General features: G+C 40.3%; 1 protein-coding gene across 1 annotated transcript; it reads right to left on the reverse strand.

The window, feature by feature from the left end:
* Window positions 1–1,349: 1,349 nt before the first annotated feature.
* On the reverse strand, window positions 1,350–20,404 carry LOC134934057 (olfactory receptor 6N1-like). The gene is made up of 5 exons (XM_063929571.1): window positions 20,166–20,404; window positions 6,658–6,775; window positions 2,886–3,013; window positions 2,568–2,599; window positions 1,350–2,284 (listed from the first exon to the last, which is right to left on the reverse strand). Exons 1-5 carry the CDS (start codon window positions 20,402–20,404, stop codon window positions 1,350–1,352), a joined length of 1,452 nt encoding a protein of 483 aa, XP_063785641.1.
* Between the last annotated feature and the right edge of the window lie 5,902 nt (window positions 20,405–26,306).

Below are 26,306 nucleotides of genomic sequence, written 5' to 3' on the forward strand. Positions count from 1 at the left end.
TGAAACACATTGGAGGAGGATGGGAAAACTGACATAATTGACTCTTTCAAAAATCACTCTTATGATGTGAAATTACACATTATTGTATATATGTACAGTATGTAGTATTGTATGTATTATATGACTTTGCCTATACTAAGGTTTTTTTATAGCTACTGTATACACTTTCTGTTGAAATCTTATCCACCTTAGTAGAAGACAGAAGGTCAGAGTTGGACTGTTGGATCATAACAATAATCCACAGAATTTTCCAACTATCACCCCTACATATGTTGCAATGTGTATAGTTTTTTGTTAGGAAAAAAAAAAAAAAAAAAAAAACACTGTAGTACAGCTACAGTATGCTGACTCACAAAAGTAACAGGGTATTAAACTCTGCTAGTATAAATGAAGGTCATGAAAACACTAGAGGCAAACACAATGATCCAAATGAGTAGAATCATACATTTTAAGTTAAGACAGGCCATATAGAAAAATAGGTACAAAGTGAAAAGGGCAAGTGATTAGCCCATGAAACTAAAGAGGAGGATGGTAAACTACAAAGTATTACCATGTAAGTTAATTAAGTCACAAAAATATTTTTATTAAAGTCAGTCGTTAGTAGTCAATTTTACGTTTTAAACTTACATGTGTGTTTTAGTAAAAATGTTTACAAGTTTTACTATTGTGACTTTTACTAAAATAAACATAAATTCAAAAGCCAATGGGCAAAATGTACTTAGCAGCGGATTGTAATTGCCGATGATTTTGTGGCAGTTTTGCAATCCGCTAATGTGCCAAGGCCAAATCTGCCACAAATCTGCAGACAAAGCACAGTTTTGAATACTATAGATCATAATTTAATATCAAATCACCATCATTGTTTTAGACCATAGAAAAATGGAATATAATAGAAACCAACAGAGTTCTACAATCCGTGCAGGCTTTGTTATTATTTAAAAAATGAAGAAGATTAAACAAAACACATATCAAACCACCACAAAATAGAAAATGTCACAGAGGGAAGTCTTCTACAATCCTTCAGGGATTGATAAAGTATTACAGTATATTTAGACATGAAAACCAACCTTTATTAAATGCTACCAATTTTATATGAAAACCAACATAAATTCACAGCATTTTTTGACGTGTTCTAAATTACACCAAAACTAATGCTTAATAAATGTAGCTCTGTGTCTCACATTAATGTCTATATCCCATGACAAATGGTATTCTCAAAAAACAAATACATTTAAATGCAAATTTCAGCAGCACAGAGAGATAGGATTTCACCCCCCCCCCAAAAAATTCTAATATTGTTGGCTGCAGTATTTACAATAATTATATTTCTCAATGTGGTTTTTAGGTAATTAAATAGAAAAATGTTTAAGTTTTTCAAAAGCTTCCTTGAAGTCTTTATTCCTCAGGCTGTAAATGAATGGATTAAGCAAGGGGGTCACCACAGTGTAAAGCAGTGATAATGCCTTACTGGTGGACAATAATTCTCCTTTGGCTGGAACAATATACACAGAAAGTAGAGTGCCAAAAAATATACACACAACAGTCAGGTGGGAGCTGCATGTGGAGAAGGCTTTCTGCCTCCCACTGATGGAGCGGATTTTTAGGATGGTGGTGATGATGTACACATAAGATACAATGATCATTATAAATGGACTTATGAGACCAATAAGGCCAACTAAAGCTGTATGGATGGGAATAAGTGAAGTATCTGAACAAGCAAGTTCTAGAAGAGGAGGGAAATCACAGAAAAAATGGTCAATAACATTTGATGCACAGAATTCTAACTTGTATATGTCTGTTTCAATGATCAACAGCACCAAAGCACTTAAGAACCACGATGCAATGACAGTTTTTATGCAAAATGCTTTGTTGATTATACCATTATATCGTAGTGGGTTACAGATAGCCAGATATCGGTCATATGACATCACCATTAGGATGAGGCACTCTGAGGAATCTGTGTTAGCAAACACATAAAACTGTAATATACAGGCAGCAAGAGACATGGTGGCACCTCCATGCAGGACAATGTGAAGAAAGTTAGGGAGAATGTCCGTGGTCATCAGAATGTCCAGTACAGAAACTTGTGTGATGAAGAAATACATTGGAGAGTGAAGCTTTTTGTTAATTGAAATTAAAGTAATAATAATAATATTACCACATATAGTGACACAGTAAATGAGGAGCATGGAAATAAATATTAGGATATTGAGGCCATGAAGCTGTGGAAATCCCAAGAGAAAGATGTGAGAGATATTGCTCTTATGCATTTTGTGACAAGATCCTGAAGAACAAGTTTAATTTCTATCCATAGAGCTCCATATTTGTTTGCTTGTTTCCTACTAGGAAAGTAAGGATCAAAAACCGTAACTGGAGATTGTCAAGACTTGCATTTTAAACTTAAGCATATTAAATATGAAATATTTTCCTAACACATTTTTTTTTAAAGTGCGAAATAATTTGTTCATGTAAAGTTTTTGTAATCATTCTGGAAGAAAAAAAAAGTAGTCCCCCCCCCCCCCCCCAAGCAGAAGCAACAAATAATTTAAATTGCTACAACTGATTACCATAATGGAAGCATTTGTAAGATTTGAAGGATCTAAGGAAATGTAATCATCAAATCATGAGCACAACACACAATCACATTGGGCCTTTGGGCCTAGCTCAAATTTGTAAGTAAAGCAAAAAAAGCAAATCATTTTGTGTGTGGAACAAACCATGTTGCATTGCAAGGGAACAAATACATTTATTTTGTTTCTGTGCAGGGTATATACTGGCTGCTATTGCATGTAGCACACGGCTTTATTTTTACTCTGCAATTTAGATTTCAGTTTGAACACACCCCACCCAAGTCTAACTCTCTCTGTACATGTTACATCTGTCACATCTGCAGTGCAACATGGGTGTCCCAGTTGCTTACTTTTTTCTTTGCTTGCAAATGAGAATCAGGCTCATAGTACAGATGTATTCTGTGAACATCTGTCTCCATAGCACAAGAGTATCTAGAAAATATCTAACAAAAAGAAAGAAAAAAGGGTACACATTGTGTAAAATTTCCAAGTAATTAATTATCACCTAAGTATTATGAAGTATTATGCACATACATTAAATTAATCCTAACTAGGCATATCAGACACATTTATCAGAGACTTACACATATCCACATTCCAGATTTAATTCTGGAATACCAATTGAGCCAAAAAGCTATTGTACAACAGGCTACCTTAGTGTAAAACTGTGAGGTTTATGAATTCAATTTAAAAACTCCAATAAAATTGTCTCTTACAGTAAGATAAAATGTAACAGACTTATTTGGTTATGAATCAGATAATTGGTTCACCATAAAATGCTCCAAGGACTCAACTATTGCCAACATGAAGAAGCAAATATGGGAAAGCAATCTAGCAAATTTAATAACTGGGACTTACTGTACTAAACATATTTGATATTCAAGAAAGAGTTCTCAACTATATGTATGGCCAAAATATTTGAGATCTTATCAGTTACTCAACACCATTGATCATTTACCCAAACAGTTTAAAGTCATGTATAGTTTTCAAATTCACTGATCATGTTATACCTGATTGATTTATGGCACATGAGCAATACACCGAAAAACACCCCAAGTGTGTTTCCTACAACATTCATTAACACATCCCTAAAAAAGAGATCTAAAATGTAATCTGTACAAAATCAAGCCATCAACCTTCAGAGAATATAAAATGTAATGTTTAAACTCTTACAATAAACATGCAAGATACTGAAAATCAATTAACAATTCTTACATTAAAAATAGATGTTAGTAGCATCTGAATAAAAAAAAAGTGTAAATCCACTATTCGTGTACTCATTACTTGAAAATAGTTTAAAACCACTAAACATGTATATTATATAAACTCTTTTTGGCAACATTCAAATCAAGAATAGCTAATCAACCAATTAAGTATAGCCTTACAACTATTAACACATTTCTTTCTAAGTAAGCTACTCAAACAGAAAATGAAATTCATGAACTAATCCACTTCCAATTACCATATGGCTCACTACAAACTCAGTAAAGGAATGATAAAAAAATATACAACTAGAGATTAATTGCTAATTAATGTACTATCAAAATGGGAAGAAATAGATTTAAAAAAACCCAAAGCAGTCCCATTTGAACACTTTTAGATAAAAACTTGATTCATTAGAAGATAGTCAATTGACTAACCTTATAAATAGAGGGATAGTAGAAAAAAAGAAAGATCAATACACATTACACTGCACTACTTATAAAGCATCTCTCATTCTAGAAGAGGACACTGAACTCACACTCTGCATGATATACAGTCAAAATGTTTTGCTACATTTAGGCTTATGGTTCAGTTTAGGGTTAGGCCTAGGCTTAGGGTAAAATATATAAAAATTGCATTTGACATTGTATTATGTCGACATGTACAATGTCACCATAATGAACATGTTGGTATTATGATCTTGTCTACATAAATGTACGTTGGCATGCTACATGTCAACATTCAGAAAAGGTTGACTTTTTGATGTACACATTCTGACTGTCAGCATATCATACCACATCCTTATGCACAAAGCAGAAATAACTATCACTCTAAAAGCTGACATTAAATTACTGCTTCACGTATCAATATGGAAAAAAAATCACAGATCATCAGGAAAGTAAGATGCAGAAGTGATAGCACTGTATAGTAACACAGCAGGAGGAGTCTATTACAAGCAGGTGCCTCCTGCTGCAGTAGAAATCTGATCTGCTTCCTAGGTTGCATCACTGGATAACTCCCTCAATATCGGGAAGTTTGTGGCACCCATAGTGCTGTACAAGCCGCCTGTGACTATGTAGTCAAATTAGATGTCACACAGCTGACCTGCACTCAGGAATCACATTTCCTGAGAGCTAAGTTGGGCTGCTTTAGATGTCTAGGATGTGCCATGTGCAATACGTTTATCACAGGAGCCACGTTTAATTACCCACTGATGTGCAAAAAACTGACCATCAAACGCCGACTTACCTGTACTACCACACATGTGGTTTATTTGCTTACGTGTCCGAGTGGTCTTGCCTATGTGGGCAAGACCATACGTCAGTTCCGAGAGCGTATGGCACTACATCGTAGTGGTACAGGGTACAGATCCACGATGCTGTACCCTGTGAGGTCACTGGAGGGCGACGCGGAATCGCTGCAGGGCATCCGGACAGACGTTTGGCACCGTGGAGCAGGTGAGTAACATAATATATAGTGATGATTTGTCTGTGTTTGTGTATAAATGTTTCCACTGTGGTTCAGTTTGGGTTGTTTAGCCCTGAGGATGGGGTTATATCCCCGAAAGATGTTGGTATATTAAACTGACCAACTTACTTTTGCTATGAAGTCTGTCTTATTTCCCCACACATATATATATATATATATATATATATATATATTTATATTTATTATTTATTTATTTATTTATTGTTTAAGAATTTTGAACATATCCTATCATGCAAATGCATTAACAAATTTGCCGTCATTATAATTTTTATCTGAAAATAAATAATGAAAAAAAAAAAAATACAAGAGACAAAAAGTGGCTTAGCATTCCTCAAATTAGAAAACTACATACTAGCTTGCCTCCCAGTTCACCTAAAGTTTGACACTCACCACTACTACCACAAATCTTGTGAGTGGACTTGAACATAATTTGAATATAACATTTCTTCTAAACATCTACACTATTCTGGATCCCTGCTAAAGACACTGTATATCAATTAATAAAGAAACCCCAAAGAAACTATAAATTCTCTACAATCCATAGAATTCAATTATAAACTGTACATATTGACATTTACATTATATTTAAAGTATGTAACTTGGCATTTTCTTACTGCTGCCAGGTCAGATATACCGTAACATTGATATAGTCCCACACTTATCTAACACAAAAATTAGTAGAAATTAGCAAAAATGCAGAAGAGTTTTGAAATGGAAACCAAATAATCTGCATCATCACCAAAAATGGAACAAGTGTGATGTACACAGCAACAAAATAAATGATTTATAAAATTCCAATCAAATAAAAAAAGAAAAGAAAATTGATCCACGCTTTTCTACTGAATATTTTTCCACCACTAGTAAAAAAGCCAGAGAATAATGTAAAGATCCAATAAACCCCAGCATTGGAAAATCAGGTTATCCCGTGTATAACTTAAAGTTCTCAATGACTATTAATACATAAAATCAATGTTGATTAATATAATCAATATAGCTATGGAATATTGAATGTTTAAAGCTGTTTAGGTTTTAAATTTCCCTTTGAACACTTGTCTCTACTGTACCTCCCTTACAATTCAATTTTTTCTGAACCTATCATATTCTTTGGAATATCGTAAAAATGACTAAATAAAATAAATAAAAATAAATGTAACTTTAAAACAAGAATGAAATAAATACTGTATGTTATTCACAATACCAGATTTTATTCATCGCCCTATAGTAAAGTGACAATCTAAGTAACAGATTCCCATCAATTTAGGCTTTATTGACTAACCTCGATAAATTTAACAAAATACTTCTCTGTTAGACATGTAATGTCCTATAAAGCATTTCATAATGTGGGAAACAGATGCAAGGCAATGTTCAATTCCTGAAGCCTCCTCTTATACATTACCAGAACTCTCATTAGTTCCATTTGGTTAATCTCTGGAGAGCTCAACGTGAATCTCTTGTGGGTGATGTACAGTAAGTAATATTCAGAGAATACAATGATTGTAGTGATGTTTTGATGACTAAATGATGAACATGTGAAACATTACTTATTATGGAGGAGACATTATTAATGGAGTCTGGCGTATTAATGAACATTAACTCTAATATATAAAATAATATAATCAACTAGTTATGTCATAGATTATATATTTATTTTGTTTCAAAACAATTTGTGTTATAACAAAGAGTTTGTCAACCTCTTTATAATACATGTAACACATAGGAGTAAATGTATCAAATGACAGTTGGATTTCAAACCACTGCATACAGTATTGCTGTATATTACATTTTGTTTTCAAAGCCACTGGATTTATTGTGTTAGGGTTTGGAGGGTTAAAATTCACATACATTACATATAATGGATTGTCCAGAAAAATTCAGAAATGACAAAAGACTAGAGCAGAGGATACTTGCAGACTTGCTGGGCTAAACACAGAGAGGAGAATGATGGGAATGGCAGAGTTGCTGGGCTAAACCCAGAGAGCAGGATGCACAATAACTGCAGAGTTGCTGGGCTAAACCAAGAGAGCTAGATGCACGTGAACTGAAGATAATGGAAATGCAGGTATGCAAGACAAAAGTACCAGATGCTGGCATACCAGGGACGTGCAGTCAGGGGAGGCAGGGTAGTAAGTGCCTTCCCTGCCATTAATGATAAAAATAATATAAAGAAGATACTTATGACATATTCTGTCATAAGTAATTTCTTTATATTATGATACCCATTTCAGTAATTTTAATCAGTTTGGGAGGCACTGATAGCAGTGCCTCCCATTAACAATAGAAATGGAATAAAACAAGGGGGCTGGGCCAAACACTGGGCCATAAAAGCCCATTGAAAAACTGAGGGGTAAGTGGCACTTATGCAAGTGCCTTGTTGACAGGGGAAACCCACCCCTGTCAGTGAGGCAGATGTGATTGGACAGCAGATCCAGTACTTGATCCGCTGATCCAATCACCCATATGCGGTGGGGTGAAGCGGCGGCGGGACCCGATGTTGGAGCTGCAGTGCCTGTCTCTACAGCAGCAGGAGCTACAGAGGCAGCGGGCCGGGAACGCCAGAGCAGGGGACCGCGCGGCGGCACCGTCCAGCACTGGGCAGTGCTGGTACTGTATCTCTCCTTCCTCGTCCTCCACCCTCCTCACAGCAGCACTTGCACCCTCCGGGATGGGGCCTCATCACCACGCAGGCGAGAGGGGGGGGGGAGTTGGGCTGGGTGGGAAGTGACTGGACAGCTCACCCTCATATCACCTAGACTGCAGCTCACCCCCAGATGATTTGGGGATGAGCTGCAGTCCAAGTGATCTGGGGGTGAGCTGCAGTCCAAGTGATCTTGGGGTGAGCTGCAGTCCAAGTGATCTGGAGGTTAGCTGCAGTCCAAGTGATCTGGGCCAGATCACTTGGACTGCAGCTCACCCCCAGATCACTTGGACTGCAGGGACAGGGAGGAATAAATAAAATAAATGTAAACATATTATATATATATATATATATATATATCACAGCCGCCGCTGACCAACGCTCACTACAGCACGCTGCACCGCCACTGAAAGCTGACCACTGCAGACCACAACTGGCGGTGGTCAGAGGGACATCAACGCCGCAGCAACAAAGAACAGCTTAGTACCGCTGCATTCCCTGCAGACCATGGGCTCCTCCTCTGCCACCAACGACAGTCCCTTCCGCACCTATGCTGCACATATCAGGTAATGTTCCCCTGCTTCCCTTTATCCTTGCTGTCACTCTCCCTGTCCCTGATGTCCCTCTGTCACTCACTGCTGTCACTCTCTCTATCTGTCCCTGAAATGTGGATCATACTGTGTGCTATAATGTGAATTTCGTCTCATACCATGTGCTGTGAATTATGGCTCATACTGGGGCTAATTCTGAGTTGATCGCAGCAGCAATTTTGTTAGCAGTTGGGCAAAACCATGTGCAGTGCAGGGGGGTAGATATAACATGTGCAGAGAGAGTTAGATTTGGGTGGGGTGTATTCAAACTGAAATCTAAATTGCAGTGTAAAAATAAAGCAGCCAGTATTTACCCTGCACAGAAATAAAATAACCCACCCAAATCTAACGCTCTCTGCAAATGTTATATCTGCCACACCTGCAGTGCACATGGTTTTGCCCAATTGCTAACAAACTTGCTGCTGCGATGAACTCAGAATTACCCCCACTGTGTGGTATAATGTGAATTTCGGCTCATACTGTGTGGTATAATGTGAATTTCGCTTATACCATGTGCTGAAACGTAAATTTCAGCTCATACAGTGTGGTATAAGGTGAAAGGAGCACCAGTATAGTATAATGGGTCCTACTACACTGAAGGACATGCTCCATTTGAGTGGCTATGACCCCTTTTCTGGAGGCGTGCACATAACCAGTGCCTCCCCAGCCAATGTCCTCACCACACGTCACTGTGGCAGACATTAGTGATTTAGGAAATCATAAGAACAGCTGCTTCAGACCTTGCAGGATGTAGACAGACAGGCCAGGAATCCAAGAACTACTGTGGCTTGGCCTTGCAGGATGTTTGGCAGACAGGCCAGGGGTCCAGAAACACCTGTGCCTTGACCTTGCAGGATGTTCGGCTGGCAGGTATAACAGGAACAGCTCCAAGATCAGCAACCTCCTCACATCAGACCAGGAAACGTAATGACAAGCACTGTGGATTGGCATCAAGCAGACTTTAAAGCTAGCTGACAGGTGTCCAGACTTTTGCTGATTAGGGAATCACTCAACAGGCACAAGATCTGCAAAAATGTCCATGGAGCAGCACCTCTGGCAGGGAGCAGAACTGTAATTCAGAAGTGTCTGGTGACCCCTGGTTGTGAGACAACAAATAAATGAACAGACATACAGTAGCAGACTGATTCAGAGGTAGACACAGTGCTGAAATGTGCACAACTGACCAATGGATTTTGAACTATGTGTGCGTCCAGGTAATACCATTCATGCATTCTGATTATCTGCACACAGAGATGCAGCCAAGATTCAGATGCAGGGTCTGTGAATTTTAGTCAGCATTCCTGGGCGGTAAAAGAAGGGTATGAAAGCTGCATGGGCAGGCCTAGGGCATGTATCTGAAAATGGTTGCTTTCAAAGATGCACATGTCTGAGTCAGCCTCATAACCAGGACCAAACCTTCCAAAATACTGGCATGTTTAACCCCTTTGATACTAAGGGGGACATGTTCCAAGCAGTGATAAAAGTGGAGAAGTGAGCCAGTGGAGAAGTTGCCCATGGCAACCAATCAGCTGCTCTGTATACGTTTATAGTATGCAAATTATAAATGTTACGTCAATGTTCATTGGTTGCCATGGGCAACTTCTCTACTGGCTCCCTAATCCACTTTTATCACTGCTTAGTACATGTCCCCCTAAGTGTTTTATCATTTTGCGCTGGGGCCATTTTTTTCCTGTTTCCACTTGGTAACACTAATACTGTTTCACTGATATTGTGTGCAGTACCCACACAATCCACCCTGTACTGTACTTTTCTGATTATTTTTTATTTTCCAAAAACAGCATTAGTCTTTTTGCTCATTCTAGAGAGTGCAAGAGAGAGAGAGAGGAGAGTGAGACAGAGAGATAGATAGTGTAGGTGAGAGTGCTGGGTGTATGTAGATGTATATGGAGTTGGTGGTCTCAGTCAGTGCTCATCCCGGAGGAAGAAGATGCTGGGACCGCCAGGCAGGTTGATCAGGGTGTTGATCATGATATGGGCCAGTCCTCCCTTTTCAGCTTCTGCCAATTCTGGCTCTGCTATCCAGCACCACCACCACACCTGACAATCTCTCAGACAGCATCGGGCACCCTCCTCTGGCACCACAAAGTCCATGGGAGATGCTGTGCCTGCTGCAACAGTACAGATTCACTTGGACATTCGTGGAGGCACTGAAGCACAGGTAGGGGCAGCAGTCCAATAGCAGACAACGCACAGTCCTTACTGGGGTGGTAGCGACTGTCAATAAAGGTCACACTCATGTAAGAACAACAACAACAGAGATGAGTATCGGTGTTACAATTCAACCTTGGGGGTTAATGCAGGTGGCACTTATATGCATCTGTACCCCTCAGGAGCTGGGACCCAGCCTGGCCCACTTAACAAGTACACAATCCACCCCTTAGTGCTCAGAGACACCTTTATTTTTATCCAGGGCAGTCTCATTTTATTTATTTATTTATTATTATTATTATTATTATTATTATTATTTATTACCAGTTATTTATATAGCGCACACACATATTACAGCTCTTTACAGAGAATATTTGGCCATTCACATCAGTCCCTGCCCCAGTGGAGCTTACGATCTTTATTCCCTATCACATGTACACACACACACACACACACACACACACACACACACACACACACACACACACACTCATACTAGGGTTAATTTTGTCAGAAGCCAATTAACCTACCAGTATATTTTTGGATTTTGGGAGGAACCCAGAGTAACCAGAGGAAACCCACACAAGTACGGGGAGAATATACAAACTCCACACAGTTAGAGCTATGGTGGGAATTGAACCCGTGACCTCAGTGGTGTGAGGCAGTAATGCTAACCATTACACCATCCATACTGCCAACCCTTTCAGGTGTTGGCACACTTAGGCAGCTACCCAAAGTGCCAGCCCTGCCTATAATTTTAAATAGCAAGAACTTAATGTGCCACCGTATTTGAAAGAGGGAAGTTTATTCTGTAAAATTATGTGTCCCACTAGTTGCTATTTTTCTGGAGATCACCTGTGATCTGTGATTACCAGACAATGGGGTTCATTCCGACTTGATCGCTCGCTGACGTTTTTCACAGCGCAGTGATCAGGTAACTACTGTGCATGCATATGTACCGCAATGCACAGGCGCATCGTACGGGTACAAAGCGGATCGTTGCTGGACAATGGATTTAACAAAGAATCCATTCGCACAGCTGATCGCAAGGAGATTGACAGGAAGAGGGCGTTTTTGGGTGTCAACTGACCGTTTTCTGTGTGTGTTTGGAAAAACTCAGGCATATCCAGGCGTTTGCAGGGCTGGTGTCTGACGTCAATTCTGGGACCAAAAAGACTGAAGTGATCGCAAGGGCTGAGTAAGTCCAGAGCTGCTCAGAAACTGCAAAAAAATGTCCCGCTTGGCTGCACAAGCGTTCGCACACTTGCAAAGTGAAAATACACTTCCCATGTAATTATCAATATATGGGGGATCTAAATTCCATATATTTTGTTAAATAAAAAGGTCATACCTCATTTAATGAAGTAGGTCGCCTAGTTTATAAAATGGTTGGCCATGTTGGGCTTCCATATTCTTTCTTAACATACAGTAGTAAGAGTTTTATTCAAGAAATTGACAATTTGAAATAAAATGCATTTTCATTTCAAATGCAGATTTTGTGTCAAAGCCTACACATAGAATCTTGCTTTGTCCACATTTGGAAAGTTGGATTACAACCTCTCTTTACTTCACCACTTTGAAACACCATTTTATCTGCCTCTTGTCCATGTCTACCTTTTTGCAGTTATCTTCTACCCACTGGTGCCTCCTCTTCCTTTCTTGACAATTGCACAGCCTGGATTGCCCACTTTTTAAACCTAGGACCTTCCTTCTCTCATCCAGGGTGATTTTAATAAAATATCTCCAATAGTTGAACAAAACTGTACTAATACAATCTGTAAATGTAAATACTATTGTTAAAAAAACAATGATGTGCCAGAAAAACCTTAGATACCTGTCTAGTAACATGTAGGTCCTCTGTTTGATCACAGCAGAAACTCATTGGATAATATATTCCATAAGTTCACTGAAGTACTTTAAAAATAGTATACACCATGCTTCCTGAATAATGGTAAACCATTGAATAATTTGGGTCATTCTGAGTTGATCGCACTCTGCCGATTTTTGCTGTGCTGTGATCTGGTCTCTACTGCGCATGCATTTGCACCACAATGCACACGCGATGGATTTAACGTAGCATCCATACTCACAGCCGATCGTAAGAAGATTAAAAGGAAGAGGGCGTTTATGGGTGTCAACTGATCGTTTTCTGGGAGTGGTAGGTAAAACGCAATCGTGTCCGGCCATTTGGAGGGCAGGTGTGTGACATCAATTTTGGCACCAAAAAGACTGAAGGTATCGCAAGGGCTGAGTAAGTTCAGACCTACTCTGAAACTGCACAAAATGTTTTTGTAGAGCTCGGCTGCACAGGCGTTCGCACACTTGCAAAGTGAAAAATACACTCCCCCGTGGGCAGCGACTATGCATTTGCACGGCTTCTAAAAACAGCTAGCGAGCGATCAACTTGAAATGAGGGCCAATATTCGCTGTTTGGTGGAACCCTGCCCTGCCATTGATGGCAAGTTGAACTACATCTAACATGTTCTACTAGATTTAAATCCTGTGAATGAGGGGGCTAATTCATGTTACTTACTGTTGCTCAGAGGAATGCTCCTCCTGTCACAGGGGGTTATTCAGAGATGAACGCAGATCACTGCATATGCAGCTGGATCTACATTCGTCACTGCACATGCTGATGGCCACCCAGCACAGGGAAAGGCCACCCAGCATGTGTGGGGCCATCTCCCGATACGTCTGCAATCTAATTACAGACACATCAGAATTAAGGTTGACCCTTGGCAGCGCAGCCTGGCTGTGCTGCCAGATGATAAGCAGCAATCTTTTTTATTGAAGTGGCTGCATGTGACATCATGCAGCCGCCCAGAAAGTGGTCCCAGGAGGTGCCTTCCTAGAAACAGTATTGGTATGGAGGCATGCACTGGGAATGGAAGTGTCTGTATCAATTTTTTTGTCATGAGTGTGCAAATATAGACAAAAGAGTCTCCCCATAGGGATTCAGTATGATATCCCAATGGACGGGATGCTGGCGGTTAGAAAACCAACAATGGCATCCCGACCATCAGAATCCCAACAGCCTTCTGGAAAGTAACCTAACCCTCCCCTTCCCCCTGCCCTAAATGTAACACCTCCTTGTGGGCACCTAAACCTTACCCTCCCCAGTGGTGCCTAACTCTATCCCTCCCGGGTTGAGCCTAACCATAACCCTCTCTTCCCCGCACATGTTACATCTGCACCACCTGCATTAAAACATGGTTTTGTCCAATTAATAACTTTTTTGGTTTTCTAACAAACCTGAATAAAGCCCTTAGTCCCCTGACTTTGAATCCCAAGTTTCTCCATCTCTCAGCTCCCTATTCTGTAAGTCACTATTTTTTCCACCCTGTTACCACCTACTGAAGCCTGCACAGATCAGTGAGATCCTTGCAAGCTTCTGTCAGAAAAAGCTTAGAAATCGTTAAAAAGTTTTAAAAAAATTGTCTCGCATTGCCAGTGGGTGCCAAGTGAAAGCTTCGAAGTATAAGAAATAGAATAAAAATTGTCTATTACAGGTGGGACTACAGGTCCCAGCACACCTCCTCCACATGCTGGTACTTGGGGAATCACAAGTTACAGCATGCAGGGCATTAAAGGGCCCACTGCTACCTGTAGTCCACCCTGTAAAATAAATATAAAAACACAATACACACACATCATAGTAGAACTTTAATAAAACATACTTGCAGATTTACAGTCACACTCATACTCACACTAACGCATGTTTGCCTACATTCCTTGTAGCTCTTCAGTCCTCTTCTCCTTGTAGAATCCACTAAACCAGTAAAAAACTTAAACTCACCTCTTCGTACTGTAGATCATTCCTCTTTCATCCAAAGTAGGCATCCAGGGTTTAAAGGAAAATACCCGGACCACACGCTTGGAAGAGGTCTATGTGTGTACTCATACTCCTCTCCCGAATGCCGTTCACCACGTAACTTGTGTCACTAGGAGAGCTGTGCCATTTAGGGCCTACCGTTTGATTGGCCATTTGCTGCTGCCCTGTCAATCACGTTTTCCCCATAGACTTCAATGGTAATAATTCTTCATAGAAGTTTATTGTGGGAATTGCGGCTTTATGTTATTAACCGTAAGGCTAATAGAGGTCAATCTTGTGGTACACCTCTTTTAACTTTGTGGTTACCGACATAATAATGTGATTCCCGCAATAAACTAGTATTAATATCTCTTTCAACCCTCTCCCTATGTCTCTTTTTCCCTCTTTGGGGTATATTTACTAAGCTCCCGATTTTGACCGATTTGGTGTTTTTTCTTCAAAGTGTCATCTCGGGAATTTACTAAGCACAAATCTCGGCAGTGATGAGGGCATTCGTATTTTTATTACGGCTGTGTAGTAAAAGTACGAATGAATACACCATCGGTCAAACGCGGCTGTTTAGATATAGAACTCGGTCATTTACTAAGCATTCGTATTTGTAATTTCTACCGTGAAAATGGAATAGCGGCCGCAAAAAATTACTAATCGTACAAAAAGCCTAAAAAAAAGTAGACCTGCTTTTGAGAAGCGTGTTTACATGTGTTGTCAATTCTACATTAGTCACACCTGACTTTTTGGACCTTTAAAAGGGGCCCCAACACATTTTTCAACACTCAACAGGGTCAGCAGGTTGTACATGTTCCGTGTAGGCTGGCCATGGCTTGTTTTTTGAGTGGGCGTTTAAACGATAAAAAAATTGCTGATGACCATGTTATACAGATGAGCAGACTAAATGTAAATAATATTTTCACTCTGTATGACCTTGTCAAACTGAACCTACACCCTGAGACAGTACGCTCTCGCTCTGTCTCAGGCCTGCACAAACTCCTGCCTGTGTTGCACTTTCTGGCTACTGGCAGCTTCCAGGCTGTGAATGCCGATGTAATTAGTATCTCATAGGTTACCTTTTTAAAATATGTAATTCAGGTGAGTTAACACATACATACACGTCTACGTCTAAGTGTTGCTTCTGTAATGTAATAGAACACAGTATTGTATTGCTTACAGGTTGTTTGTGTTGCGAATTAGGCAATACACATATTCTGTGTTAACAATTTAATTTTTTTAATACACCAATTTAGGCACAACAAAAACTGAAAAAAATTAAATTGTCACCATATTCTGGCCATGCATTATTATCTTTTTTTTTTTGGGTGCTGGGTGCGGAGGATTGTGCAGGCTCGTTGGCGCAGCTTCGACTTGAGCGTTGAACTGGGGATTGAACTGGTGTGGTGTTGTTGTCCCCGAGCTCGATGTCACATGGTGTGATGCCAACACACTTAGGCTTTGGCTAAGATTGTTCAAATTTGCTGTGAGCTGCGTATTTGCGGCAGTGTTGTTTGCGATCATTCTTGAGAGATTATCATTGATCATTTGATTATGTTGGATGATCTGGATGAGTGTTTGTTGCTGGCGCTGCTGTTCATCCAAGATGCGTTGGAGGTTTGACTGCATTTGGGTGTTGTCTGCCCTCATCTGCTCCATGGAGTTTGCGATTCCACCCACCTGCACTATAAGTCTGCCTGAGTTGCGACTCAGTCTAGGCAAATGATGGGGCAGACTTGACAGGTATTGGCTGTGGGTGGTGAGGCACGCTTAGTGTTGTGCCTGTTGTGACGACCAACGGCTCCAAATCTCAGGGCCCATTTGTGTGTGGCCTTGTGTTGTGCTCAAGTATGTCCTGATGCATGTTTGGCTGTGTCGGATCGATGGGCTGCAGGTGGAGTGTGAAGGTCTCCTGGTCACGGTCCTGCTGGACATCCTCGGTGATGATGCCTGGGTCTGTATGGGGTTGAAGACAGCCACTATTTAGTACATATGTAGCATTGGTCTTACGTCAGCTTTACGTCAACATGCATTACTTCTTAATATTAACGTAATAGCTAAATAGATTGTGGCTTAAACTTTTAAACTTAACTATGTTGGTCACCTTTTATTAAAAATATGTGGCTTCTAACATTCACTACTCAGTTGTTTAAAGTTTGTGGGAATAGTAGGATTCATAGCCATAATTACTGTTTAAACACGAAGAACTCTAACAAATACAAAGTACTACATTTACATATTGGGTATGAAGCTTCCTTTGGAACAACACACACAATACAATAAATGTGTTGACCAATACACTCATACATTGTTCAAGGCAGTCAGTGGTCTGGCCAAAACGTTAACTAATATAGTGGTCTAAAATGTACACATTAACAATGGGTGAAAAAGTTTTAAGGTGCCCTATGTTTAGAAGTGGTGTTTTTGGCCATGCAAAACAATTGGATGAGACTAAACATTTATGGGTTTTTTTAGGCCAAAAAATCATTTTAAAAAATGTGTTGATATAGCCAACATCACATATGACAATTAACCATCTAAAAATACCTTAACACCATCTGCTTGTTGTTGTTTGTTATTGCAAGTATGACTGGTCATTTGTTTTTTTGTTTTTTCAGTACTAACAGTGGTGCAGATGTATAAACCTGGAGAAGGCATAAGGAAGTGAAAAACCAGTGATATGTGCAAGGTGATAAAGGCACAAGGCAAACAGCTCCAATATGTACATTAACAGTTGTGTTTATTTTGTACTGCTGCCTTTATCATCTTGCACATATCAGTGTTTTTTCACTTCCTTATGCCTTCTCCAGGTTAATAAATCTACCCCACTGTTTTTTAACTTATTTACACGTAATTGTTAGGTTTACTCACCAGACAACTGAGGGGATTGTGGATCCTCACTTTGGGGGCTGGCCAAAAGAGCTAGTGGTGGCACGGCCGACACTGCGGAGATGCGCCGTTGGGGTGGTGATGCTGGTGCTGGAGCTTGAGCCTCAAGACGGGGCCTCTTGGGTGGCCTTGTAGCCACAGTAACCGAGCCCTGTGATGGGCGCCTTAGTGGAGGTGGATTAGCCGAAGAACCTATGTGATAAGATAATCATTAACATTTTGTGTTTCTATGTGTTTGCAGAATATGTGGTTACAGTTAAATCTTACCTGCATTGCCACCATCTGCATCTCTTGGCAATGTTGGATGTGGCCTGGCTGTGCTGCTTCTCCGGCGTACTGTAGAAATATGAAGAATGTCGATATGAACATACTGTTTGGTTGATATGTTTATGTGGTACCTGCTAAGAAGTAAACTAAACGATGCTTATGCTTGAATGCATGACTTCATTGGGTGTGTATACTTTAAATGCGAAACAATTTCACCAAACAATACATACACAAAGGCGCATAATGCACAATATTATACTACTTAAAACCAAAATGTCGTAGCTTTACACAGCCACAATATTGCACGCTAAGATACCAATTTTAGACGCTAACAAGAAAACACTAGCCACAAATATCTGCACAAAATTGTAAACATCAAATCCACAAATGCATGAAAAAACACATAATCAACACAAATGACCACCCAGAACAACACAAAATAAACATAAGTCCATTGAAATTGTTAAAATATAAACATATACATAAAACACAGTAATCACACTTCTTTAAAATACACCGACTAACATTTACTTTGAAAATTAGACACCATAAAAAGGCCAAGCCAACCAGAAACATTGACAATACATAAGCCAAAAAAACCCAGAATTGAGAGTAACACTACATCAGGCCTGGCCAACCTGTGTCTCTCCAGATGTAGTGAAACTACACATCCCAGCATGCCCGGCAACACATTTTGCATTCACTAATAGCAAAACTGTGGCAAGGCATGATGGGACATGTCGTTTTACAACAGCTGGAGAGCCACAGGTTGCCCAGGCCTGCACTACATCACCAACACATTAGAAGAAAGAACCAAATAACAATCACAATTAGCGCAAAGACATTTCACACAACTAAGGACAAAGCACAGATGTTTAAATTACATAAAAAAATTAAACAAACTCACCATCCTGCCTTGGCCGATCCGAATCCCGGACATGAGTTGCACCAACCACTTCAGGCGGAATTAGCGTACGAACAGGCTCCTCCCAATCCCGATAAGACGCTCGGAAGGGGTGTCCACCCGGTTTGGCGGGCTGATTTAGCCTCCTTCGCCATCTTCGCCTTCACACGGCGCTTGATGTCGTAGAAGCGCTTACGACAGGTGTCCTCGGTCCGCCTCACCACACCCTCACTATTCACAGCCGCAACGACCTTCCCCCACAGAACAGTCTTCTTGCGTGTCGACACCTTTGCAGCATCATGTCCAAACAACTGGCGATGATGCCTCATCAGCTCCCACACCAGAGCCATATTTTCAGCGTAACTGAACTTAACATTGCGGCCCGTCTTTGTAGTGGTGCGTGGCTGCTGAGCCACAACACCATCACTATTAGAGGAAGCCGCTGCAGCAACCTCCCCCTCCTCCTCACTAACCTCCTCCCTCTCACTCACCTCCTCCACCTCACTCACTTCCTCCCTCTCACTCACCTCCTCCACCTCACTCACCTCCTCCCTCTCACTCACCTCCTCCACCACACTCACCTCTGACTGGGACATAATCAGGACAAAGAACAAATAACACTGAGAAAAAAAACAATTAACACACTCCTCCACTACCACTACACACACACACACACACACACACACTCACAAACAATGACAATAGACGTAAAAAAAAACAAAGACAAAAAACTAGACAGACTTTTAAATAACTACACAACTAGTATGACAAGACTACATACACACACAGTACAGCACTCAACAATTGCAAAACTCCGCCTCAAATCCTCCACAAACTCCACAAAACTCACCAACTCCTAACACACCTTCCTCTCTCCTCTCCACTAGCTAAACCCACGAGGTGCGGCCAGTTTGGGGCGTTTTTATAGTAATGAGCACAGACACTCCTCCATCACGAATCAAACCAATCACGGACGAGTGACAAAATCGAAATTTAGAAAAAAAATGCGTCCGGGAATGGATAAACACTGCCATAACCAAAATGTGACGCAGTCGTAAAAAAACCTCATAACACGGCCGACAAACCACTAAATCGGCCGCATTATACCTTACAAAAATACGAATAACATTGACATCGGAAAACACGGAAAAAAAAATATGACAGCTTAGTAAATGAGGCGTAACAAATTCAAAAAGTTGCAAAATTACACTTTCGATGTCATTCGTGATGAATCTCTCTCCAAATCGGGACAAATACGAATTTTAGTAAATATACCCCTTTGTCTCTACCTCTCCCTCAGCCCTCCATCTAAGTCCTTTTTTTCCTCCATGTCTCCATCTCTCTTTCAGACAATCATTCTATGAATTGCTGTTTTTCCTCAGTGTCTCTAAGCGTCCTTTAGCTTTCTCTCACTTTGAATCTCTGTTTTCCCCTAGTGTCTCCACCTCTCCCTCAGCCTTTTGTCTGAGTCTGTATTTTTCCTCAATGTCTCCACCTCTCCCTCTCAATATATTGGTCAATGTGTACACAGGATAAGTCAGTCTTTTCCCTGCAGTGTATACCTCTCCATTAGCCTTCTCTGTTTCTTACTCTTTCTTAATCCTTGTTTTTCACTCAGTATTTCCATCTTTACCTTAGCACCTCCCTTCTTTCTTTCTTTTTCTGAATCTGTTTTTCGCTCATTGTCTTCACCTTTCCCTCAGCCCCTTCTCTCTGAGTTAATATTTTCCTTGCAATGTCTTCACCTCCCTCTCTCAATCCTCTCTTTCCTTGAATCACACTTTTTCTCCTCAGTGTTTCTCCCTCTCTCTCAGCCTCCTCTTTGACTGGAGTTTTTCCATCCTGTCTCCACCCTCTCTCTGCGTTAACCATTTTCCCACTATGTCTCTAACTCTCTTTTAGACTCCCTCCATAGTCCCTCTTTTTTCCTCAGTGTCTGCGCCTATTGTTCCATTATGGCTACAGTTGTGTCTTTGGGTCCTCGATCATTTCTGAACATTTAAGTTGAGTACATAGGTTTGTGAGACCATTCTCTCTACTTTATTATCACCTGACGTTTGTCAGCTGCATCCCGTTGCATAATTGACAAGAGGCTGGGGTGACATGGGCAGGAGTGGAGATAGATGTATCCTCGATCAGCAGCCCCTTTGATCTTTATTTATTGGTGCCCCTTTGACAGCTGGAGCCCAGCAGCCAGTGCCTCCAATGTCTCTTGGAGTTACACCACTGTTCAAAAGAGAAAAAAGAAAGACTATGTTGGGGTACTCTTACTAATAAACTTAAACATAACTTTTAATATTGTTCATTAAAAACATTGTTAGCAGCATACATTCTCATATAAATGTTCTTAGTGCTAATTTACAAAAATGTGCTTATCTATTGGAGACTCCTATCTTTAAATGTATGCGTGCCTTTATTAATGAGCAGGAAACTGCTTTATCATTAGAGGTGAATACAGATATAGGGCCTAATTCAGACCTTATTGCTGTTGTGCGAATTCGCAAGGTGGACGATTATCGACCAAACTGTGAAAACATCCTGCTTCTTTTTTGATCAATATGCATACGCAGGCTGATTGACAGGAAGCGTGTGTTTGTGCGTGGTAACTGGCCATTTTCTGGGAGTGTCAGGAAAAACGCAGGCCTTTCCAAACATTTGCAGGGAGAGTGTGTGACGTCAGCTCTGGTCCCGATCAGCCTGATTCTATTGCACTGTAGGAGTACGTTTTGGGCAACACACATACTGCACAGACTGGAAAAATCATTCGATGGTGAGTGAGTTGCGAACGGATTTACAGCAGACCGGCATATGCAAAGTTTTCGCACGGCGTATGCAGACTTGCACGGGGTGGATTTTCTCTCTGTCTGGATGGTGACTATCTGATCGCAAACCTCTACAAATTCACAGGGGAGTGATCAGGTCTAAATTAGGCCCATAGCTTTATAGTTGGAATATCAGATATGTCACCAATAGGGTAACATAAAGATGTAATATTCAAAAATATTTAGTGAAAATATAAATTAGGCAGCTAGCAATATAATTATGACACAATTATGAGTCTAGTTTTTTTTAAAATTGTGTTCTATATGCAGCATCTCTCCTGGTACCACTCAAAATGTTGGTGCTTATTATCCATAGGTATTCATCATGAAAAATGATTTTTTCCCAATGTGGTTCAAGATATCTTGTTGTTTTTAATGGTAACCAACCTAAATAAAAAATGATTGTGAAATTATAGGTAAATTAAAACTTGGGATAAAACTCCAGTATAATTCTCTGAAATTGTTTTATCTAGTTGCTGGGGGCAACTGCAAGGAGAGTTCCCACTTGTTAGTGGATCATTGCATATGTATACATATTATGCGTACAGGTTTATATCGGTAAACAAACTGGCATAAATGTAACATTTTATATTGACTGTGCATATGTCAGGTTGCTATGTGCAACTGTATATGCCATACAAGACCAATCTACATTAAAACCTATTACTTTTTATTTATTAACAGTTTCTTTTTTTTCTTTTTTTTTGAAAGTACGTTTTATTAAGGTTTTTACATGAAATGGAAAATACAAGTCATACGTGTGAGACACATTGCATGTATACAGAAACAAGGCTACAGAAATGTAAGCATTAAAATAACTGCACCATTTCACCTTGAGTGTAACTTCATCTTTTTCATAGAAACTCTCAAACCTGACAAACCTGACAAAACAGACACAAAACGGGGAAGGTTGAGAGGTGGTGTAGGAGGTAAAAGGGTGAGAATTAGATGAAATGGGGAAGGGGGAGAAGAAAGAATAGTGGATAAAGAAGAGATACCTAAGGAAGAAAGGATAAGCATGGGCCTAGTATTTCAATGAGTAGAGTAGAAAGGGATTTCGATTCACCTCTAGAACATAGAAAACATTCTGACCTGAATGGGGGAGGTTACAGCAAGCAATACATAATAAATATAATGCAACAAAACACCATTGATGATATAATGAAATCACACAGGGAGTGTTAGCAGCATTCGAGCCCTCGTTCATTGCTGAGAGCCGAAAAATGTTGATATAATGGATTTGCTTTCATCACCCAGAGAGTTTATATAAAAGTCCCATTTTTTATAAAAATTAGAAGTGGGATGGGCCTCGGTGAGTAGGAGAGATCTCATATCAAAGTACAGTAGGTGTAAGAGACGGGATTTGAGCTCATGTATGGTAGGTGCTGTTTTCTTGATCCAATGAATTAATATCAACTTTTTAGCCAAAGTCAATACCGTGACAACAAATGGGATTTAACGAGAGGTGACATCACCAAAGGTCCATTCCCTGATGTCCAAAAAGTAGACAAGCCTCCGGGGAGGGTGATAATGAAAGTCGTAGTGTGGCATTAAGATAGCATATTATTATCATCCAGAACCTGTGCACCTAGAAGCAGTCCCAAAAGCATTGAAATAGTTTCGCATTAGACATATTACATTTTACACAATTCCCGGATTCCCCAGAAAGCATATATTTTCTCTGAGCTGGAGAAACATAAGCTCTATGCAGAAGGCGTAGATGAGTATCCTGTAAATATGTAGATTGCAGATATTTAGTGTATTTGCAATAGTTTTGAAGCAACAACACCTCTGACCCACATAGCCTTGGCATATCCGCAGCCCACCCGGAGAAAACTTTTTGAGAGTGCTGAGGTGTCTTAACCTTAGATTCCATGAGTAGAGGGTAAAGATGGGAATAGGGTTAGAACAAAGCCTTATCCAAACTTACGTCAGTAAATGTGGAAGTATCAAGCAGCCAGTCGCTGGCATATCGAAAGAATACTGCTAAAGTGTAAGCAGCAAAATCTGGGATGCCAAGGCCCCCTTGGGTTTTAGACAATATGAGTTTGGAGAGTGCAATTCTGGGTCTTTTGCCATTCCATAGAAAATTTGAAATAGAGGCATTCACCGTAAGAATGTCTCTGTTGCTCAGAGCAATAGGGAGCATTTGAATTGCGTAGAATAATTTAGGAAAGATAACAGTCTTGACCGCAGCAGCACTACCCAGCAGCGAGAGAGGGAGAGAGTTCCAAGAAGTCATTAACATAGTAATTTTGCTTACGAGGATGGAGAAGTTTGCTTGGTATAATTAATTTATTGTATTAGAGATATAAATTCCCAGGTATTTTAATCGGGTGGAATTAATTTTAAATTCAGAGAACACTGGGGAAGAGGAGAGGTCTAGAGATTATGTGCCCAAGAGTAAAATTTCTGATTTGTCTACATTTACCTTGTAACCCGATATATGACCAAAACTAGTAATTAGAGACATGATTACAGGAATGGAGTTCAAAGGGTCTGAAATAAAGAGCAGCATGTCATCTGCGAAAAGAGACACTTTCAACTCATAATCGGAGATGCATATACCCCGAAAGCCTGAGGAGTTTCGTAACATGATAGACAGGGGCTATACAGCTATTGCAAAGAGGAGGGGGGACAGGGGGCATCCCTGTCTCGTACCTCTATGCAAAGTGAAACGGTCAGAGAATTGGCCGTTACACATGATTTGGGAAATTGGATTTGTGTACAGCATCCTAATATAGGAGAGGAATGTGGGGGGAAATCCAAAATGTTCCATTGTGTGGTATAAATGTGTCCAAAGAACAAGGTCAAATGCCTTTTCTGCATCCAATGACATAACCACTCCCGGGGGGCCAATGCCAGAGGATTGTTGGAGATGTTGGACTGCTGACAAAACTTTTCTGACATTAAGGACCGAAAGCCTTCCCACTATAAATCCGGTTTGGTCAGGGTGAATAATTAGAGGCAGGACTATCTTTAGTCTATCCGCCAGAATTTTAGACAGGATCTTGTAATCTGAATCAAGTAAGGAGATAGGTCTGTACGAAGTAGGTTGGCATAGGTCTCTGTTTGGTTTAGGTAAGATTCGAATATACGCTGCATTAAAGTACAAAGGTATAGACACGGATTTCAGCATGTGATTAAAAGCAAGTACAAGCGAATCCAAAATGTCAGAATGCATCAGCTTGTAAAAGCTCCCACCAAATCCATCTGGACCCGGGGCTTTTGTCATCTGCAGAGATGATAACAGCGGAAACTTCTTCGTGAGTGACAGGCAAGACCAGATTAGTTTGCATGTCAGCCGAAAGAAGGGGAAAAGGGAAATCATGCCAGGGGAAGGGGGGTGTTAGAGGAGGGTGGTTCGTGGAGATTTGATTCCTCCACAAATGGAAATCCTTCATAAGCTGCGCTGTTTATTGGTGGACCTGTAGGAGCCGTCCGGTTATCGTAAGGGTTGGACTGCTGCGGAAGAGTTTGCACCCTTCAAAATATTTGTAAGCAACTTTCCAGATTTGTTCCCAAATCTATGATATTTAAAATTAATACTATAAAAATATTTATTACCTTGTCTTGTGAGGTATTCATCAAAATGTGTTTTGGCTATGTCATATTATAATTTGTTATCTGTAGTAGGGGGTTCTATTAAGTTCAACGTAGGCCGCAGACAGGTTCTGCTGGAGGAGGAGATAAGAAGCAGTATAGGACTTATTAACTTTAGCCACATAGGAGATTATATCACCTCTTAGTACTGATTTGACTGTTTGCCAAAAAAGGGGTGGGTCTGAAGCAGCTTGTGATTCGTTATTACTTGAGAATCTTTTCCAGCTGTCTGACAACATCTCCTTAAAATCAGGGAAGCGTGGAGGTGAGAGGGAAAGCGCCAGGAGATCTGAGTTGACCGCTCCGAAGAGATGTGCAACTCAAATCTCAGTAGGGAATGATCAGACACAGAAATTAGTTCTATATGAACTGAGGAAGCTCTAGTGAACAGGGTCTGTGAGAGCAACAAATAATCTATCCTAGACAGGGAGTGGTGAGCGGCTGATAGACACGTATATTCTTTTACAGTAGGATTCAAAGCCCGCCATATATCTACCAACAGCAATCGGGAAATCAAGTAGGGCACGCCAAATTTGGGTATAGAGCAGGAGTGATTGGGAGTAGAGGATCTATCTAGGTGTCTATCCGAAATAAGGTGAAAATCACCACACACCATCAGGGATTCATGGAGAAACAGTATAAGTGTGGAAATCAGCTGAAAGAAAAATTGTTTTTTATAGACTGTGGGTGCATATACATTACAGAGGACATAGGGGGAAGAAAATAATGAGACATGAGCTGTATCAAATCTTCCCCCTGGATCTGTAATTATCTTTGATATTGTAAGGGGTATTCTACGTTTAATTAATATCAAAACTCCCCTGGCCTTAGAGGTATGCGAGGAAGATGCTAGCAGTTTCCAACCTAACATTTGAAGTTTCAACATTTCCGAATTAATTAAATGCGCCTCCTGAATAAAAACCAGGTCTAATTTCAGTTTGTTACAGTATACCAGTATTTTCCTGCGTTTTGCAGGGGAATTGAACCCACCAACATTAAGGGATCCTACCTTAAGTGAGGTCATTGAGAATATAGTGCAAAAGTATATAACCTGTCCAGGTACCAAATTGCAAGGTTGCTGTGAGAGAAAGAGAAGGACAGGGGGGGGGGGGAAGGAAAGAACACAGGGGGGAAGGGGGAGACACACATACAGAAAACAAGAAAAAATAAACGTGACATGCGTAGCACGTTGAATGCAAGTGCGGAATTATCATGCCACTTCCAGACAATATCAAAATTTATCTGAACAAACAATGTGGTAACAAAACTATAACCACTATAACCCAAAGCATAACTCCCAACGTCCCCAGCCAAAGAGCCAGAAATTCTCCCCAATTCTGGTTAGGGAT

Source organism: Pseudophryne corroboree, chromosome 6 (genome assembly GCF_028390025.1).
Source record: "Pseudophryne corroboree isolate aPseCor3 chromosome 6, aPseCor3.hap2, whole genome shotgun sequence".
Taxonomy (NCBI): domain Eukaryota; kingdom Metazoa; phylum Chordata; class Amphibia; order Anura; family Myobatrachidae; genus Pseudophryne; species Pseudophryne corroboree.

What these genes read in the sequence shown, in the direction of transcription:
- LOC134934057 (XM_063929571.1), bottom strand. Translation starts at nt 20,404, where the DNA reads ATGGTTAACGCAGAGAGAGGGTGGAGACAGGATGGAAAAACTCCAGTC. An exon ending in GAAAGAAGGGAGGTGCTAAG is followed by an intron (nt 6,776 to 20,165) that starts GTAAAGATGGAA and finishes TTCATCATTTAG; the next exon opens with TCATCAAAACATCACTACAA. An exon ending in ACCCATGTTGCACTGCAGAT is followed by an intron (nt 2,600 to 2,885) that starts GTGACAGATGTA and finishes ACATTTCCTTAG; the next exon opens with ATCCTTCAAATCTTACAAAT.